The following is a 20,836-nucleotide window of genomic DNA, read 5'->3' as shown; positions in this document are numbered from 1 at the left end:
GAAGACCCAGGACACGCTGGAGGGATTATGTCTCTCGGCTGGCCTGGGAACGTCTTGGCATTCCCCCGGAGGAGCTGGAGGAAGTGTCTGGAGAGAGGGAAGTCTGGGCATCTTTGCTTAGACTGCTGCCCCCGCGACCCAGTCCTGGATAAGCGGAGGAAAATGGATGGATGGATGGAAGTTGAATAGTACCATTTTCTAAAATGAGAAATCTGCTCACCGTACCCACTCTTACCAAATGATAGATAATGGAGCATGTGGAATAAATCCAGGTGCATATTAAAAATATAGGCAGATGTATCCAAACCATGTAGTCCGGGTTCAGATCTTTGTCTTTCCTATTTTCAACAACAAAAGGGAAGGGCAAAATTGACAGTAGTTTTTAAAATGGCCAGGAGCTAACTTATTGTAAGGGTCAGGGGCCCAGACACAGCAAAACCCTCAAAGCTGTTGTTGTGATTGAATCTGTTTTCTTTCTGAAGTATTTTATTGTTGAACACAAGAAAATGTATGCTGATGTAACTACCAGAGATAATTCAGTGAAAAGGGGTGATGGGCAACCGTGGGAGTGAATGTGACTGAATGTAAACAGAAACTTGTTTTTTCTCTGACACTACTTAGTATATTTGAAAGATTAAAGGTAACACAATCTGCAATTAAAGCAGTGGAACATTTGTGCATGTTTTGATAGAAATAGAACAGCTGTGTCTCAGGTTTCTAGGCCATCACTTAGAGGTAGATTGCTCATAACGTTGCAATAAAATGGCATTTTGAGACCATGACATGTCCTTAAAGTTGTATTTTATTCTATGAAGTTCAGTCTTATCTTTATTTCATTTCAAGATAGAGGTGCGAGTTAGACAAACTGCAGTCAATCAAATATGAGCAAAAATAATGTTGAATGGGAGAGCAGATGATCTGTGATATTTTGTTACACCTACTGTTAAAGACATACACTGTGTCTACACTGATCAGCCACAACATTAAAACCACTGGCAGGTCAAGTGAGCAATGCTGATTATCTTGTTACAGTGGTGCCTGTTAAGGGGTGGGATACACAGGCAGCCAGTGAACAGTCAGTTCTGGAAGTTAATGTGTTGAAAGCAGCAAAAATAGGCAGCATAAGGATCTGAGTGACTTTGACAAGGGCCAAACAGTGATGGCTGACAACTGGGTCAGAGCGTCTCCCAGACTACAGGTCTTGTTGGGTGTTCTTTGTCTGCAGTGGTTAATACCAACACTGGTCTAAGGAAGGACAAACGGTGAACCGGCGACAAGGTCATGGATGCTCAAGGCTCACTGATGATGAGGTTGCCCAAGGTTGCCCTACTATAGATTAAACTTTTAAATTTCATTCATAATTTTCAAAAGATTCCATCTAGTTTGAATCTTTGTTAAAATGGATGAAAACGAGAAATACTGTACATTGGTCTCTGTGAAGGGAACCATTCAGCAGCTATAGTGGTGATATCACACCTAGAGTGGGGAGTCTGTTGTATTTGTCTAAAAATTCTCTCCAACTTGTCCTCATGATAATAGTTTTCACTCTTTTTACACAAGTGTTTCACTGAATGGTAGACAAATTCATGCTCTTCCTGGCAGTAGAACTATGGAAGCAAATAGATTCACAGAAGATGCACAGTGAGCTTGTGAGTGACACGGGTGCCAACCAACTGCCGCACTGACTCCTGTGTACACAGTATTAGGCAGGTGCTCATAATGTTATGGCTGATCAATGTAATGTTGTTGTGTTTGTTGTTTCTTGACAAATGCCACTACTGAAGCAACATGTAATAATGTGCATTTCCCTGTCAAAGATGCCAGTAAATAAAAAAATACACTTTAATCGATTACTTTGTAGTTAGTTAACTGATAAAGAACAAGCACTCAGTGCAGCTTGTTACATTAGCCATGCATGATTTTATAATTGGTTATAAGTTTGCACTACATGCACATAATTGTCTGTGGAGTTAGTGCAGGATGGATGGTTAAAGGAGCAGGACGTTTACTCTGGCTACTTAAACTCACTCTTTAAGCCACTGTGTTGCAGACTTACTGTAAGTGCTTTTAAATTGCCATGATTTATAAACTGTTTACTGTAAGTCAGTGGTAATCTGCCCTCTGTGGCCTTCTCCAACAAGAAAGGGATTAGGATACTGCATTCAGATTTATTCAAATAAAAATACAGAAGAATCAGAATAAATGCAGACAGTGTGTTTGCACTGGGGAAGTCTTGAAATATCATGTTTTGGAGGTCAGACCATCTAAATCCTAATGCTACTTTGGAGTCTCTGCTGAGATTAACAAAGTAAATGTTTACATGGCACAGGGGATTCCTGCTCAGCAAATTCTGAATGAAATACAATGCAAACACAAACTGCAGTAAGTGGCTCTATATAAGCATAATGCTTAGTAAGTCAGTTTAGCCCTAGTTTTGCTGTTTACAGATTATTTAGACATTTAAATTTATACTGTAAATGAGTTTTTTAAGATCTTTAAATTCATTCATCTGTTTATCACAGCATGACAGCTACCAGCGCGTCTTATTTATTCATGGTTTTATTTTTAAATCAGAGTTACCCAAGTTGACTAAGTTGCCAGTTTAGGACAAATACTTAGTCATGAGCTTGTGGTTCCTACTTCTTCTTTGTTTTTATAAATAATCAGCATTATCATTGGTGTTTTTCTTCAGTACAACGCACCTGTGATAATGAAAAATACAGTATATTATAAAAAGTAGATTAGCCGACTACTTTTGCTTTTATCCTTCTTACTTTTTTGAACAAAGTTGAGTTGTGCAGCTGTGGGTCACGCTGCCCTCCGTTTTCCATCACCCCTCTCTGTCTCCATTATGGTTAGTTTTGTGGTTTGTAGAGTAGATTTTGAGGCAAGGTTTGTTGAAGCTTTCAGCGCTGCCATCCTGCATAGCTCTGTGGATAATGACAACGACATAATGGCATGGATAATGATGCAGCTAAAAAAAGACATTTGATTGATTTGAATCATCAACATTTAGGAGCAGCCTTCATTGTTAGTCATAGCACAACACACAAACTTTCAAACAAAGGTATTTTTATAGTACACACTTTTTTTGTACTTTTGTGGGTAAATCAACAACAGCTGCAAGCAGACAAAAACTTGGTTGATCTCCAAGAGAAATCAAGGTCCCCACCCCAATGAAACTCTCCACTGGAGGATGTAATAAAACACGTGCTCTCTCTGAACGTTACAGCTCCAAATTGGCACCTAAAGGACAAAGTGTTTTTTTTTTTTATCAAGCTAAGGGTATTTATGATAGTACACCATCCCACCCACAGAAAGGGACCAGACTGGGTTTTTTTTTGACTGGTGCCAGTTGAAACTGAAAGCACTATTGTCTTGTTGGCACAATCTGTCCACCAGGGGAAGCATACAAGTTTGGAAAACAATACATTCTGTTATTGGGTTTTCCTTATAATAGTGCAAGGTCTAGGCCTTATTCCGTAAAGTGCCAAAAGACAGTTGTTGTGAATTAGTGCTATGCAAATAATTTGAATTGAATTGAAGTGGATCTTGACAACACTGTTCTGAGGCCTTTTAACTGAGATACAGTAGATGTGGTTATAATGCATACAGAACCAGCAAAACAGGGCATCACTCATGATCATTGCTATTTGTTAATAATTCTTGCTGAGTCACACACACATAAGAAATTGTGAGTACCACTGTGAACCAGTGATGGTGGCCACATAAGATACATGAACAAATATTTAAGGGAAACTTCCAAAGTTCATGAACTGAACTTGAATATCTCTAAATTAAAGGAAGTCAATTCTTGGGACAGTTTAGCTAGTCAGTAACTCAAAATTCTTGATATCAAACTGTGTCCTTTCCTTTAATTTTGTGTCAGTCATCTTGTAAGCGTAGGTTTCAGTTTTTCCAAATGAAAAGGTTTGCCATTATGCAATCGTATTTCAAAATGCAATTTTGGAGAGATCAAAATTAACTTTTCATACAATTACAATCAGCTGTCAGATGTACTCTTGACACCTTTTATTTATAGATGTTGAGTTTTCCAAGAAGCCTTTTTATCTAACATGCTCCATTCTCAGATTTAATTTAGAAGACTCCTCCACCAGTCAGTCATCCAGCCTACAGAGTTTCATCTGGCAGTTTTGAGCCTGTGGATTTGAGTAGAGACACTGGCATAGTTATACGTATGTCTTGACTGGGTGACAGTGGTCATCTTTTTCTCTTCTTGTGTGGGTTGGAGAAAATGTTAGGACTGAAGACAAAAAGACAGACAGGCTTGCAGTGAAAAGATTGCCATTTGGACAGGTAAATGAAAGAGCTAAAGGAGAGGGGCCATGAGGATAAAAGAGGAATACAGATACAGCTACGTATAGAGAAATGGTGGGTTGTAGATGCCATATATCTAAAGGGGAGGGAACCAGAAAGTGGTATGAAAACAAGAAAAGGGTGCAAGGAGGTGAAAAAACAAGAGGGAGAGGATAGAGATCATGGGCTGAAGCAAGGTAGAGGGATAAATGCACTATTTGAATTATGTAAAATAACTGCGTGGGAGCGAGAAGGTGTGTGTCTGATATTGGTGTGACTGTGACAGAAGAGGCTGAGACAAAGAAAGAGAAGGAAGGAAAGAGTAGAGATGATCAACATGAGGAGCCACAGTGAAATAGGCTGAAAAAATGGAAAAACAGAAAGCAAATGTTAGACATATACCGCCTATACCACATCAAGGTTATCATGTCAGTTTTTCTTTGAGACCAATGCACCGTAAGAAAATGAAATAATGACATAAAGACTGAAAAGAATGAAAAGAAAAGAATAGAGACAAGACATGCAGAGATGTATAGTAGACTTTGATACTGTCCTGCTGTAGTTTGGAAACAATAAAAATGATTTTGTAAGCAGAGGGGCTCACCCTGGTTTTCTCACACAAAGGATTCTGTCATACTCATCTGGTGGAAATTTTCATCATGGTCCACCACCACTAATCCAGACTGAATATCTCAGCAGTTTTTAGATGGGCTGCTATGAAATTTTGTGCAGACATTCTTGGTCCCCAGAGGATGAGGTCATCAGTGACTGTGGTGTCCCTCCTACCTTTCCTCTAGTTCCACCAACTGGACAATTTCACTCTTGCAGTGAACTCTACTAGATAGATTGGTACAGATGCCTACGGTTCCCAGACAATGAAAACTAAAGACTGAAATTTCCTCTACCACCAATATGAGTTTCACATTTGCACTCCACTCCTATAACACTGTCAGACTCCTGATGGACCTGGTGCTTTATGACTGAATCGAAAGGCCAGAGCTAATATTCTCATCAGCCTCAGTTGTACTTTGTGTTTAGTGCTAATTAGCAAATGTTAACATGCTGACATGCCAAACTGGTATAGTTAGCATTCTACCTGCTAAACATCAGCATTGTGACTGTGAACAAATTAGCATGCTGATGTTAGCATTTAACTCAAAGCACCGCTGTGTCCAAGTGCAGCCTCATAGCACCTCTAGCATGGCTCTAGACTTTTCATCTTGTTTTTGCCATTTGGCTGTACACTAATAGTACATAGTCTTCCTCTCCCTCCCTCATGAGAGCCAAGCCAGCATGCTCTGCTAATCAATATGTTTATAGCTTGCAGTTTTAATAAGCAGTCTTTCAGAAAACCTCAACAGAGAAAAGGGGGGGACAAAAATATTATTTAAACCATTGTGTGATATGAAACCTACTCAAAGCTATGCAGTTACTTTAATTCTATAGTCTCCAATGTCACCACTTTCTTGCTGTTCCCATTCAGTAGCATACTGCTGTTAAGGTGAAGAATAAATTGGCAAAATATTAGTGAGGAAAAAAGAGTGCAAATGAGATTTGATTGCAGGTTCTGCCAACTCAGTTGCAGGTTTGTGTTTCCATGGAGCTGAGATCAGAGAACAATGTCCATCATTATTATGTTGAAGTGGGCGATGCAAACTAGTGGATATATTTGATAAAAAAAATGCTATTAGAATATTGACACAATAAATATTTATCTCTGTATGATAGCTTCAGTTTTATGTAACAACAAACACTAACAAACTAACAAACATGGCATGAAAGGAAACTGGACTTGAAATTACATGTCAGGCACTCAAGACACCGTTCACTTAATGTTCAGTTTGAAAACATGTTTCAGAGTTGTTCGTATAAAATAATTATTTGATAAGACGGACTAAACTGAAGGACTGACACCAATTTACAGGCAATCTATGAAATATAATCCTATAGAAACAAAATCAGAACAAAAAGCAAAATAACATTATAATTTGAAACCCAGTTCTTCTTCCATGGACCAGAGCCAAGAAGATAGAAGCGTTGCGACACTGCACGGGACGCGGAGCCAATCCCGGCCGGTAATCGGGCGAAGGCGGAGTACAGCCTGGACAGGTCACCAATCCATCACAGGGCTGTTCATTATGAGTCCAACAGTTCTATAGAAGTGCAATGATAAATCACAAAAGTACTCTTTCAAGGCTTCTTTTAAAGGTGGTGAGAGTTAGACACACCTTTTTCTTCATAAATGAGTCACATACAAGCAGGTTAGAGTTGTTTGTGGCCAAACCATTTATTGATTTAAAGGCATTCAGTGAGATTTGGGATTTTATTCTGTTAATAATGAAGGCCTTTTGAGGTGTTTTTATTTCTGATGGTTGTTTCAAAAGTCATCATACAAGGCGTGTATAGGAATTTTACTTGAGGACACTGGTGCAGAGGCAGCTGTACAGATCTGACACTGAGTTTATCAACATTTGGTGTAAGGTACACGAGGGTGGGGAAGTCATGCTGACTAAAAGGAGGCATAAACACTCGCTATTCATTCTCATGAAATAATATAAATGGACCAACCTCCTGAGTAATGGTTTGTGTACCATATTTTTCTCTGAACACTCTATCATTCATCTTTTTCATCTATCAAGAAAGGGACAGGCATTTATTCCCTTACTTGCTAATTCAATCCATTAGACACCAACCTGCAAAAGGAAGTCAATAAGTACTTTGTTTGTTTAATGCTCAGTCCTGTCTGTCCATGCATCTCCCAGTCCCTCCCATAGCCCCTCCCCTCAACATGCAGACTGTTACCATTGACCTCATCTGATGTCCAGACAGAAAATCTATCTCTCCAATAGTCTCTCAACCATTTTGTCAATCCCTTCCTTTGACTTTATGTGTGTGTAGCAATAGAAGCAGCAGCAGTGCCAGTAAATGTGTGTGATCCTACACAGATTTATTTTTGCCTTGTTCACCTTTGACCTCTATCTAGCTCCATACTCTTTCATTCCTCTCTTCCATTCCTTCAGGCAGATTGTCAATAACAGCTTCCTTGTAGCTGCTTATTTCCACAATGATTGCCATGCTTTTCTTTCTGCATCCTTCTGCTCTACCTGTGTCGAGAGCCGCAATTTTTAATCCTGTCCTTGTTTTACCTTGGATGTTTCCTTACTGCTGAGGTGCAATAGTGTCTTACTTGTTGACCTTCTACCGTTCTCTCTCTCTCAGATCATCGTGCCCGGCGGAAGAGCATAGCCACCGGGAAGCAGCCCAGCATGGAGGTCCCTCCCACTGCCCCCCTTCAACCCTTCCGACAATCTGTGAGTAACCTCCCCTGTCCCCGGCCTCGCTCGCTGCCTCCATCCCTCCCGCTGTTTCTCCTCCCTCCTCCCACCCTGGGCCCGCCGCACATCAGTGGCCACCGGGCCACCGGCACCCTGCCTCACCCTTTCCCCCTGTCCCTGGTCGTCTCCCCTTCCCTCGCCTTGTGCCAGCAGCAGCACCGGCAGCAACAAAAGGGCTCCAAGAAAGGGTCCGGCACAGCCCCCTTGCCCCACTCACTGCCCCTCTCCCCCTCCTTATCCTTCACCCTGCCCCACTCACCTGCCGCCTCCTCCTCTTCCCCCCCCTTCTCATACTGGGGCGGAGACTGGAGGGCTGGTTCGAGTCCAGTGGCAGGAGAGAAATTTATTGCACCACTGCCCTCTGCTGAGGTATGTGACACAAACATGGCTGAAATGGAGACACTGGCTACGTTTACACTCACTGCAAATGCTTTTTAAAAACAGGTTTTGATCTGAAAGGTGTAAACACCTTAATTAGAAGAGGCCTGTAAGTATAGTTTATTCTGGAAACATAGAAACATCTTTTGGATTTCACATTCGGTCTCTAAAGTCTGTGTGCTACATCTTAAAGAATCATACCAGTGTTTTTGCAAAATTTATCTCCCTGACTACTAAGTGACTATTCCCAAATGTGTATTGTACTTTTTTGACTTTGTGGATTATTTCTCCTGCCATTTAATGCAACCAATGGTCTTCATTAATTTCCCAACAGTATGAAAATCAATTAGCGGAGGAGGGCAGCCAAGCCTCCCCACACAAAAACGCTCACATTCAGTCAAGTGGACTCATCTACGTCACACATGCAAAATGAACAGAGCAGAAAAGTGAGAGGGAAAAATGAACATATGATCAAGCCAAAAAGACAAATGAGAAAAATATATAAAAGCCCAAAATGAATAATGCTGACCACGCTTTCCTACTGTTATACTGAAAAGCCACTTTTAAAATGCTTTTCAGTAAATTCCTTATTTTATGGTGTTTAATTTCATTTTAGGTTTTTGATAAAATGCTTTGTTTTATTGTAAAATGCTTTGTGTTTTGAAAGTGCTAAAAATAGTAAATGAAGTTTAATATTATTATTATTATTAGGTAAATGTGATGTTCACTATGATGAAATGCACAACTCATTCAAATTTTCATCACATACAGAAGTGAATGAAAACCAATGGATGCTCAGAACAGCAGATAAAATACATCCAGGTTTGTCAAAGAGCAGTTTTACAGATGGATAACTGTTGTGTGAATTAAATGTGACTTGTAGTAAGTAGACTCAAATACACCAGGCACCTGGTATGATTCTTTAATGTCAGCAAAAGACAGACATATAAAAAAATGTGCTGTCACTGTTACTTCTGGGATCATGATGTCTCTTTAAAAGTAGAGACAAGAGAGGAGCCGGCAGCGAAACAATAAACAGAAATCATCATTTATTGTTTTATTCACGGTGACACAATCACAAGTTGCCAATTGTGCACATAAAAGGGCCTAAAGGATAGATTGGTGTCTTATTAAGCTTGTGTCAGTGGCCATCTTTTTTCCATTAGTTCTGCTGGCATTTGCACACTGTCGCTGTAGCTGCAAATATCAGAACTTGTTTTCCTCCCTTTCCAGGAAACAGTTTGCTGCCCTGAAAAGCAGCTTCCACTCACTTGAAAATTACAGAAGCCAGATAATTCAACTGAGTAAATGTGAAGCCTATGTTTGCCTCGGTCATAGTTTTTAAAAATCATGTTTTTTCCAGTCAAAGATGATGTGTTTTGTGATTATCATGCACTTTATCTGCCGTAAGACACCTGCCAACCAGAGCAAAAAATATAGTGTAATGGTAGCTGTTTAAATATTAAACCTCCCTCAAAAGAGTCACAAATACTTTCAGTGCACACTTTGCAGCTCAAGATTGCAGCCAATCATGTTACTGTCTTTTATGTAAGCTGTGCTGTTACAGTAAGTACCTAGACATTTGACCCTGCCTAGAGTTCAGTGCAATTTACTGTAAAAGTTTTCAGTTGAAAGGGTCACTTAAGCAAAATATATTAGTAGTTTATATTATTTGGCAAAAAATGATTAACTAATCCTTACTGCAACAGATAACAGTACCCGTACTGTAATGCACAAGAGTGTGGCCTGTAACAGTTAATCAGTTATGTGCTACATTATACCATACATCTATGGCAACAACAGTTATTTTAGTGACTGATTAATGGTTTTGTCTGTAAATGCCAAAAATGATAAATTCCTGTTTACTTTTCCACAGACTTAGATGAGATCTTCAGATATCTTATTTTGTGTGACCAATGGTCCAAAACCCCCAAATAGTACATTTATTATAATATATTTCAATGGAAAGCATTACATTCTCACATTTAAGAAACCATGAACCACCAGATGTTTGCTGTATTTGCTTAATAAAATTACTAAAATAATTAACTGATTTTTCAAGCACTTGCTGATTAATTTTCTATCATTTGACAAATTGATTAATTGATTTATCATTACATGCATCTGCACCTTTTGTAGATGGTTGAAGTCCAGTTCATTTGAACTATTTGTTCTGCTGTTGAGTCATTTTAGCATAACTGAACATAGCTGAATTGCAATCAGTTACTAACATTAACGTATGAGAAAAAAGTACAATATGTTCTTCTGAATTACAATGAAGTGGAAGTATAAAGTACAGTATGTGTGTGAAAAGCTCATGTAAAATACAGGTATTTTAATCAGCGCCACCCAGCAGAAGCCACAGTATTCCCACCTACCAACTCACCACACCTCTGGTCACTGTGAGGTTCATTTCATTCTGTTTGACAGTGTTTTAAAAGTTTATTTCTAATTAGAGCTACTAAGCATGGACAGCAGCAAATGAGTGAAAACACTAAATGACACCAATGACCTCTTTTAACCGGAAATGGACACAAAGTGGAGCCATAGCAGCAGATGTAGCTGCTGCAGGTGGCTTGTGGTTTGTTATCGTTCAGGCTCTTCTCTGACTGTGATTTGAAAGCGTTTACTTTTTGAGACTTAAAGTGTCAGACGGAGCGACTAATCAAATCAGATTTAGTCATGCAGGCTATTAGCTTGAAACCAGCAGATGGAGCCAAGTCTTTAGTCATATCCTCAAGACAGGCTTCAAAGCCATTTGACTCATGCCAGATGACGATGTGTCACTTCCCTCCAGTCATTCTCCCACTGAATAATGCTCTTATGCTATAGGCATATATTACTGTGAGCATTCAGGGTGCCCCTGAAAGCTGAATATATGAACCTTCTTTAAGGTACAGTGGTAGAAAAACACAGCATGAATTTTAATACATTTGAACAGACATTTGACCATAAAGTAACTTTCACATTTTAAGATTCAAAGTCATTTCAAGATTCAAGATTTTTATTTGCCATGTATGCATAAACAGACCGTCTAGGCATATAGGAATTCTTGTGCAGCTCTTCGTTGGAGTCAGGTAAGAAGTCAAAAGCCTTAGAACACAATACACAAAAATAGGGTAATAGTTTTTTGCCACAGTGAACTTCAAACATTCCACTTAGCAATTCACATGGTGGAATTGGATATGTCATTGTGCCTGGTGAGGTAGTGAGGGGTTATAACATATTAAAACACAGTTTATATTCAGGCCTGTTTCCATTGCTTGGTAGAAAGTGTCCTGCTATTATTCAGGTCCCCCAAGAGAACACTGTTGATGAGATGCTCTTACAAAAACACCTTGTGGAACATTTCTGTATTATTATTGAGCATGTCTAGTAAGGGGTTATTGCACATATATTCTCACATTTTTGTATTTGCCATCAGTCTTACTGCGGCAGGGAAAAAGCTGTTGTAAAGTCTAGTTCTGTGTGTGATGATACTGTCCACCCTGCTGTACCTGAAACTGTAGGGGCAGTTTTTCTGTCTGAGCAGAGTGTGAGCTGGGTGGCGTGGGTCCCTGATTTTGGAGGGAAATAATTATCGCCATTCTTGATTGGCAGATTTGTTGATGTCATCGTCTTTTTTGCACGACCAACTATCCAAAACAAAAACGTATCCCATATACAATAATATAAAACAGAGAAAATTAGCAAATGTTTCGTCCATAATTACTATAATGATTCATCAATCATCAAATAGTTTCACTTTTTTCCCAAGATTTTAAAAACAATATACTTAAAATACACAATATATTGAAATCATTTCTGATCATGACACAAAGTAAAATATATTTCTTTAAACAATTTCAACAAGACAACAATTGAACTTATTCTATTAATTCTATTAATTCTACATTTTCTTGACCTGAGAATCAAAATTCTGTGACTATTTTTGTATATTTAACACAAATGTTTTGGTTTACTTGTTCCCATTACGAATGAGTCTACAGTAGAGGCTGGTTTCAGGATTAACTATAATCAGCAGACATGCAGAAGTTTATAAGATGATAAATTTACCATTTTTCATTTCCAAACATAGCAAAGTTATGGCAAAGTGCTTTGAGTGTGCTGTGAAGCGTAGAAAAGCACTATACAAGTATAAGACCATTTACCATTTACCAAAGCCTCCACATGGCAATCACCTCACATTAACAACATATGACTAACGAGATCAGTTAGAATACTAAGACATTTGACATCGTCAACACAAATTCATCAAAAATCAAAAATTTGATAAATGTGCTCTATTCTTAAAATATATATAGGATATAGAATAATATCTTGTTATGTCTCTCATGTGCAGCAGAGCTACATGCTTCTGGATAACTGAATTTAATTGCTTTATTAATTTACTGCAGTTACTCCTCTCAGCTTCTGAATCTGCAGTACCTCTAAAACAAATCATCTGGACTGGATTATGCAAACTATTTGTATTTTGGGGAGTGATAGGATGTCCATAGTAATTATCTTTTAACCAGTGTGCTCTGATACACCATCTTATTGTGGCACATACACCTGTGTATTAGAACAGACCCTGTGCCATGCTCTTCCTTATTAATGAACAACTTCCTGCTCCAAATTCGCAGATTGTGTGACCTTCATCATGTAAGGAAGCCCATGTAAGACAAACTGCACCTGTGATGCTCTCGCAGTCGGACTGTATGGCACACCACTGCCCACCACAGGATCTGTTACAACACTGCAGTTCTCTGTGGCAAGTGGACGTGTGTGGGTGTATGCTTTCTTGTTGATAATAAATAAATGTACCTTGTGCTCTTCCCCATCATACACGTGTTTTATTTGTGTGTGTCTCCATCTGGTTTTGGTATCACTTCTAACATCTAACACAAACCAAATCAATTTTTTGGGAATCGTCTGTTTTTGCCATACATGTCAATCTTTCTCCTCAAATTCTTCTGTACTCTTTTCACCACTCATCCACTCATCTTTGTCAACTCACAACAACCACTTTTCCATTTCTGTGAATCCACACTTTGCATGTCCTCCCTCCCCTTCTCCATCTGTTCGCCCTTGTCGTTGCTCTCCTCCTCCACCCGCTCCAGAGTTTCCTCAGTAGAAGGTTGAAGGGCTCGATCAAGAGGGCTAAGAGTCAGCCCAAACTGGACCGAACCAGCAGCTTCCGCCACATGATCCTCCCCCGCTTCCGCAGTGCTGACCAAGAGAGGTTAGTACGTGCTTTCAACTATTCATATGTGGATTAATCTGCTGTGTCTGACTGGTTTTTGGCCCTGCTATGTGTAGCTGCAGGTATGAAGTCTGTTTTGGCCTGCTCCTCTCAGACTATCTGTGTAAATGTGGCATCTGAAGCAATTTCCTATATAACCTAAAGCATCTACAGTACCAAACAGGATGTTGGGATGTTTGTGGCCATTTAAAAGTGTAAACCAATTCAGATGCACTTCCACTTAGAGAGAATGTGGGTGTTATCAGACAAGGGGACGACTGCACAGAAATTAGTTTTATTGAATTAGGAGAAGTATGTTTACTTTTACTGTATATGAAAATGTGCTGTTTTCCAGAAAGCTGGAGTAAATATTCAAGGATATACTGTAGCATTTTAAAATTTTACTGTTGCATTATAGAGCCTTATAGACTGGTGACCTATCCAGACTGTACAGCACATTGCATGCTGGGATAGGATCCAGCCTCCTGAGGATAAGTGGACTGGTGGATTGTAGTTTTTATAAAGCCATTCAGGACCTGGATGGCTTTCAGTTGCCATCTATCTATCTATCTATCTATCTATCTATCTATCTATCTATCTATCTATCTGTCTGTCTGTCTGTCTGTCTGTCTGTCTCTATATAGCTCAATCTCAATTGAGATATATAGACATTTCTTTCTCTCTATTTATTTCCATTCCATCTCTGTCACTATCTCTGTCTGTTGCTCTTTCTATTTCTACCTTTAATAAGTCTTTGTCTGTCTCTGTCTCCATCCATCATTGTTAATATTGTTTATTTTGCACATTCATGTTCCACTGCTGTCACTCACTTATAACATTCAGCACCGTTGCTGTTTTTCTGCCGGGATGATGAAAAAACTTCCCCGAGCTCCCCATGGCAACCAGCTAACGGCCATATGGCGGCTGTACAGACCATTATGAGTCAGTGGGAGACTCATGATGGTACATAGATGTAGCACCACTGGCATTCTTCAGGCACAGCAGCACAAGGGGTTCACAGCTCATTTTTGGGAGTGCTGGATTTTGGTTTAGCAAAGGTTTGTACAAGCAAGCTTTATTTTGGAGAAGAAAAAGAGACTGAAAGGAGGAGTGCACCATATGAAAGTAAAAATTCCCAGGCTGTAAGAAATGTTGTCCTGGTGTTGAACATTATGGATGAACAAAATTATATGGTAAGTGTGACATCATTTTTATGTATTCATTAAGTTTTTGCCTTTTTTTGCACAAAAGAATTTTCTCCTGATGTTTTTATCTGCAGCCCGAGCTTAATGAATGATATTGATTTTATGAGAGAACCAAATGATGGAGGATGTTTTGTTTTTATCTTAATTCACCTGGAAAAGCAGATGTTCCTAGTATTTGTATAGGGCTGCAAATTATTACTATTTTTATCGACATACTTGTTAATAATGTGATTAATCAGTTATTTGTTTGGTCTATAAAATATTACAAAATACTGCAATACTGAAAAAAAATAAGGAAAAAAACTAAAATCACATTCCTCAAAATTGCTGGTGTTGTCCAGAGTCTGAAATTCAAAGATATTCAGTTAAATATCTGATTAATAAAAGCAAGAAATAATCATAATTAATTTTCTGCCAATTGACTAATTAATTAATTGAGAAATAGTTTGAGTTGTTTATATATAGACGATTTTTTTTTTTTATTCAGTTTGTCTACATACCGGCACTTGACAGTTACAGCCAAGACAAACACAAACTTCAAATGTGAACAAGGTCATCCTGATGATCTGAACAGGGCAGAAGTCTCCTCAGGAGAGCGCTAAAACCTTTCCTGGGCCAGGTGTCTGCCAAGGTGCCTTTCCACATGACTTATTCATGTACGAAGGTTGTGGATGTCTGTTATCCCCAACTGGTCTGAGGAGACATAAAAGGCAAGAGGGAAGTCGAGGTTGTTTGCCAAGGCCCTCACGGCTGATATCCATTTTCACACTCATGGTTTGTTCTGGATGTTTTCTGTCAGAGATGTCAGTGAACATCTGCAGCTTTGTTCATTATTCTTTTTTTTTCTTTATTTGTCCAGGGAGAGTTTGCTGAGAACACATGGCCTTTTTCAGCATGGGTTGAAATTCATGCAGCCATAAATGTGCCTCTGAGCCCCCAAACAGGTTCTAAAACCTGCAGTGATATATAGTTTTATAGTCTTTCAATAATTATTTTTCACTGGTTTTTCCTGCAAGTGTTCAGTGGGTTTCATTGTGTTCCTGCCATAAAGTACTATAGCAGCCCACCTTGTAGTGGCACTGCCCTGAAAAGACCTAGATACAATTTAGAGCATTTTCTGTCCTGTAGTATAGTAATCTACACGTTTTATCATTTAATTTAGTTGAGTGTCTTTTCAAGGAATAGTTTCATTGTTTATCCTGTGAAATGTCACTAAATGGTGAAAAAGGTGTGTCAGTTTCCTAGAGCCCAAGGTGCCATCAAAAAAAAACAATGTTTTATCTTCACCAGTTTTTCACCTCATCACCTAAACGCAGTTTTAGAAGATTTTATGTGCAGTAAATTATAGCACTCTGTGGATTTTCATTATTTATTAGCCTGCTGTTTACCTGTTTCAATTAACTAATTAACTGTTCAGCATGTAACAAGACTGAAAATCACCTTCACAGTTTTGCAGAGGTGATGTTTTCAAATGGCTTCAGTCCAATTTGCAATAACACAAAGCAGAGAAAAGCAGCTGGAACCTGTAAATGTTTAACAATTTTACCTGTTTACTGACAGAAATGAATAATCAACTGTCAGAATTATAAATGATCATTTCCTATTGAAAATATGATCTATGCAAACAGCGTCTCATCAATATTCGAACTTCCTGAATAAGACAATGTTGGCCCTTTTGTTTTTCTTCTTGAGCTTCTCTAGTTTATGAAGTACAAGGTTGAAATAAGTTGTGCTTTACTGTATGTTAGAGAATAACTGTTATGTGCCGTTCGCACCTGTCAGTGAGCGAACGAGAAAGAGGCGGACCCAGGTAGCCGACTTCGGTACAAGCAGTGATTTATTATATACAGTGATGAAGGGAATAACAATACACAGAGGGAAATAGTACGTAGTCCTGTCGACGAGTGGTAGCTGGGTGTTTGACCAACCGCAGGAGGCGAGGAGATGGAGAGCTGGGCCGAGCTGCGTAGGCTGGGTCACTCCTGGGCTGGTCGGTGGTGATGGTGGCTACTGAAGGTAGAGACAGAGAGATGAAGGCAATAGTGGAACAGATAGGTGACTGAGCATTGACCTGCCTGGGAGGAGAGAGTGGAGTCACGGTCCAGAGGAACAGTCCATGGGGAAAACACAAAAACAGTAGCTGGCTAGGGGATAAATACATACAAAAACAATGACAACGCACGGAGTAAAGTTGGCCTTGTGACTAGAAAGAACTGGCAAGTGACTGAGGAGTGAAACCGGGTAATATAGTGAGAACCTAATCAAGTGCAGCTGGTGATAAGGGAGTGAGGAACAGGTGAACGTGATAAAGTAATTGGGCAAGAGACAGTAGGAAAGGTGAGGGAGGCCAGAGCGGCCGAGCAAACCTGACAATAACGCTTTGTTGATCTCAGTTAATCAAGGAGACAAAACAAAACATAAGAATGGTCAGAATGTGAAAGATGTCCATGACACTAGATATAGCCGTGTCTTGTCTTGTTTTTACCAACAGTTGAAAATGCAAAGATACTATAATATAAAAGAGTGAAAAGCATGTAATCCTGTTTGTGAACCTGCAAATATTTGTCACTTTGGATCTAACACTGAAGTAAGTTCAGGATTTTTCAGTTAATTGATTTATTGTTTATTGTTAGTGTAAAAAAATTTGGGAAAATTCAGAATTGCAGCAGATCAACTAGTCAATTAATTCACTCAGTGTTTTATCTCTACGTACATGATATTATAGTCTGTTCACTTTAAATTTTTTACATGTTGTTTTGTGTTATATTTCTTGTCAGTCCTGTTCTGCTTTAGTTTTTTGTAGAGAAGCACAAATCATGTTCTGTAAGTTTTGTATCTGCTTACTGTAATGGTCCCTTGTTCCTAGTCTGTTATCACTGCTCATTGTTGTCAGATATGTAGTTTCCCACTTGTAACACTTTAATTTTGAACTGTGTGTGTGTGTGTCATGTTTTCATGTCATTTTACATAGACCTTCTTTTACCTCCCTCCCCCCTGCTTTTTTTTCTCAATTTCTTTCATCCACCTCGACATTGTCACAGCCTTACTTCCCTCCTCTTTCTTTCCTGTAATCTGTGCTCTCATTTTTTATTTTTTTTGTCTCCCAAGGATTCGCTGATTTCATCATCAACATGATCTCCTCTGAGAGGTCTTCTCATTCGATCCCCCAGCCCTCACCCCTGTCTTTCTCTAGTCTTTCCTTCTCTGACATCCTCTCATGACTACCCCCCACTTCTCTTGTCTTGTACTCTATAGTCACTTCAATCTGACTCATTCCTTTGGGTCTATTTTTATCTCTCCCTCTCTTTCTCTCTGCCCCCCACCCCAACACAGTCCCCTGCATGTAATCAGCGCTCTGTTGATAAACGTTATGATAGAACATAGATAAAAGCAGTGCGAAGCCGAAGGGCAGAAGCTGGGAGTCGGTCGCAGCACGGAGCATGTATGGTATCTCTCTTTCCTCTTTGCTCATTTTCAACCCCCTGTTCTTCTCTGAGGGGCTTCATCACACTTGACCGTGTGTCTTCGCTCTCTGGTCAGACTCACTGGGTCATCATATGTCTGTCTTTGTGACTCTCTGCTGAGCTGGTCTGTAATTTTACGGGCTTTTGTGCTTGCGTGTGTGTGTGCTTGGGACTAAAGTGTGTGGGCGAGCATGATAGATGGGCATTAGCATTGACCCTGTGCACTCGTTAGTGTGATCCCTTTGCATATGTGTGTCAATGACATTATTACTGTAAGAATCATTTTTAAAATGCTGTGTTTTGTCTGAAGGAGAAAGCCTGGATATATCTGTAAAGACAGCTGGGTAGAATCTAAAAACAAAATTTAAGATTTATGAATAACATGAGCTGCATTTTGCCTCCAGTCCTCTTAAAATAAAACTGTAGCACACTGCAACAGAATAAGGTTTTGATCATGTGTAATTACTGATATAATACCAGCAGTCATTTACATTTCAATCAAGGTTATAGTGAGCTTTTCAGAATAAAAGCACAAGAGCTGAGCCACTTTGCTGTTCACACAATTTACTGGGCTTTGTATTCAAATTCCTCTAATGAACTTTGTGGCATTAGAGATTTGCTCTATGTCCATGTTACATCTGTTGAATGGAGAGTTATTAGTCTATGCCTGACGTGTTTTTGTTTTTTGTCTTCCTTTGCCTCTTTTGATAATTATTAATTATTTGCTGTTAATTGCAAAAACAGCTACAATGCTGAAAAGTCATATATATTATAAAGTCAGTGAAGGCAGCATCATAGCAGGTCCAGGTGAAATCTAAAATAAAGATTATGATTTATCTGTGAAATATAATAACAAGGTCATCATAAGAACTACGATATGAATAGTGAACAATATAACCATTTTGTTTCAATATTTTACGCAATCTTCAGATTTTTTACTTCTCAAATATCTTGAGAGATAAACACTGTTAACTGTTAAATGTCTTTATACTGGGGATGTGTTACTTTAATATACCCTTTGTTGCAGAACTTGGTTTTGTTTCAGTAAACAAAGATGAATTTTCAGATATAAAAATGGCTAAGACTACTTTCAGAATTTTATAACTAACAGATAATCCTCATATACTGACAAACAGAAATTTCCTATAGTTTCTTGCACAGAACTGAAGCGTAATGCCACCTTTGATTAAAGCGCCTCCTCCCTCCTCCCAGGACCCGTTTGATGCAGAGCTTCAAAGAATCCCACTCCCATGAGTCCTTGCTGTCCCCCAGCAGCGCTGCCGAGGCGCTGGACCTCACTCTGGATGAGGACGCCATCATCAAACCTGTTCACTCGAGCATCCTGGGACAAGAGTACTGCTTTGAGGTGAGAACTGGCTGCACACTGGAGACAAACTCCAGCACACTCACACACAAGAAACAGTGTACAGAATATGAAATGTTGTTCCACCCTGACAAGTAACAGTGATGTGAAATGAAGATGTTTCTTCCATGTGAAAAAATGAAAGAAACAAGAACACTGAGATGAGCTCTAGTTTCTACATCATTTACGCCAGGCGTCTGTTTTAATTAGTGGAACATGACAGAGGTTGAGAGTGAATACAAGACATTGTTTGGTGCCTTAGCTGCAATCTCCATAGTCACTAATGGCTGTGGTTGTTGAATTTACCATTGGCTATAACCTCAGGTGACTACGGCATCGGGAACCAAGTGCTTTGCGTGTCGCTCAGCTGCAGAGAGAGACAAATGGATCGAGAACCTGCAGAGAGCTGTCAAGCCCAACAAGGTGAGGGGAGAGAAAGGGATGCGGTAGAGGAAAAAAAAGGATGATCCCTCTGTCTGTGTGTGTCTCTCTCTCCTCTCCGTCTCCTGTTGTCTGCTTTCAATAAGAGCGCACCGCTTCATTTTTCTGTGAACCCCATTCTTGTGTCTCTGTGTGTCTGTGTCAATTTAGTTACATCTCCAAGAAAATATTAAAGCTGCATGAGGTGCAGGGCAGGGGCTTCAAATAGTTGTTTTCAAAAACTTTGATAGCCACAAATGGGGAAATGTGATGTCAGTAAATTGCAAACAGCAGGTTTACATTTACCAGCCCAGCATGTCTGTGATGCTTTATACTGAGGAAACTGGAGGGACAACAAAGATCAGACATTGACGAGTCCAGGTCCTTTCACATTACTCTTTAGGAGAAAAAGGCCTCATGCAAGAACCACTCATTTGAACAGTGCCATTCTTAAGCTGCACTTGTAAGTGATATAACAAATTCAGGCTCTTTAGGGCACTGTTTGTGATAATTGATCACCATACACCTACTGCAGACAATAATATTCTCTTGTTTAATATAAGGAATTCATAAAGTACAGATCAAAGAAGGCGGAAGAAAAATATAAGTCATATAAGAACAAATTAATTGCGATATTGAGGAGATGTAAGAAACAATATTACGCTAAAGTACTAGAGAATAATATAAATAACATGAGAGGTACTTGGAATATATTAAATAAATTGATTAGAAACAGTTCCAGCATGAGTAACTACCCTCAATATTTCATAGATAATGATACACCGGTTAATAGATTGGAGGATGTAGTAGATAAGTTTAATAGGTTCTTTGTGAATGTTGGTCCTGGTTTAGCAAGAAGCATTTGTACAGATGATACATCCGTCACTATAAATAACAATACAATTGAAAGGAATATGTGTTCTATGTTTCTGAAGCCCATAGTTGAAAAGGAAATAATAGAGAGAGTGAACAAATGTGGTAATAAATCATCTAGTGATAGTGATGGTATCACTATGACAACTGTTAAATGGGTAATTGAGGGGATATGCAAACCATTAACCCATATTTTTAACATGTCGTTTCGACTTGGGCAGTTCCCCAATAATATGAAAATAGCAAAGGTTATTCCA

The 20,836-nt window shown here is 39.1% G+C and overlaps 1 protein-coding gene across 10 annotated transcripts in view; it reads left to right on the top strand.

Annotated features, from left to right (window-relative positions):
* Positions 1 to 20,836, top strand: part of syngap1b (synaptic Ras GTPase activating protein 1b) — a 132,319-nt gene that overhangs the window by 76,816 nt on the left and 34,667 nt on the right. For 9 of the 10 annotated variants that reach the window (XM_020609691.1, XM_020609690.1, XM_020609693.1 and 6 more), the window contains 4 exons: positions 7,537 to 8,021; positions 13,133 to 13,254; positions 19,136 to 19,289; positions 19,611 to 19,709. In XM_020609691.1, coding sequence (XP_020465347.1) covers positions 7,537 to 8,021; positions 13,133 to 13,254; positions 19,136 to 19,289; positions 19,611 to 19,709 — 860 coding nt within the window. The remainder of the gene's footprint in view (positions 1 to 7,536; positions 8,022 to 13,132; positions 13,255 to 19,135; positions 19,290 to 19,610; positions 19,710 to 20,836) is intronic. The other variant, XM_020609696.1, reaches the window with a different exon arrangement.

Source organism: Monopterus albus, unplaced genomic scaffold, assembly GCF_001952655.1.
Source record: "Monopterus albus unplaced genomic scaffold, M_albus_1.0 scaffold101.1, whole genome shotgun sequence".
NCBI classification, from domain to species: Eukaryota; Metazoa; Chordata; class Actinopteri; order Synbranchiformes; family Synbranchidae; genus Monopterus; species Monopterus albus.
This window is presented reverse-complemented; position numbering and strand designations above follow the sequence as displayed.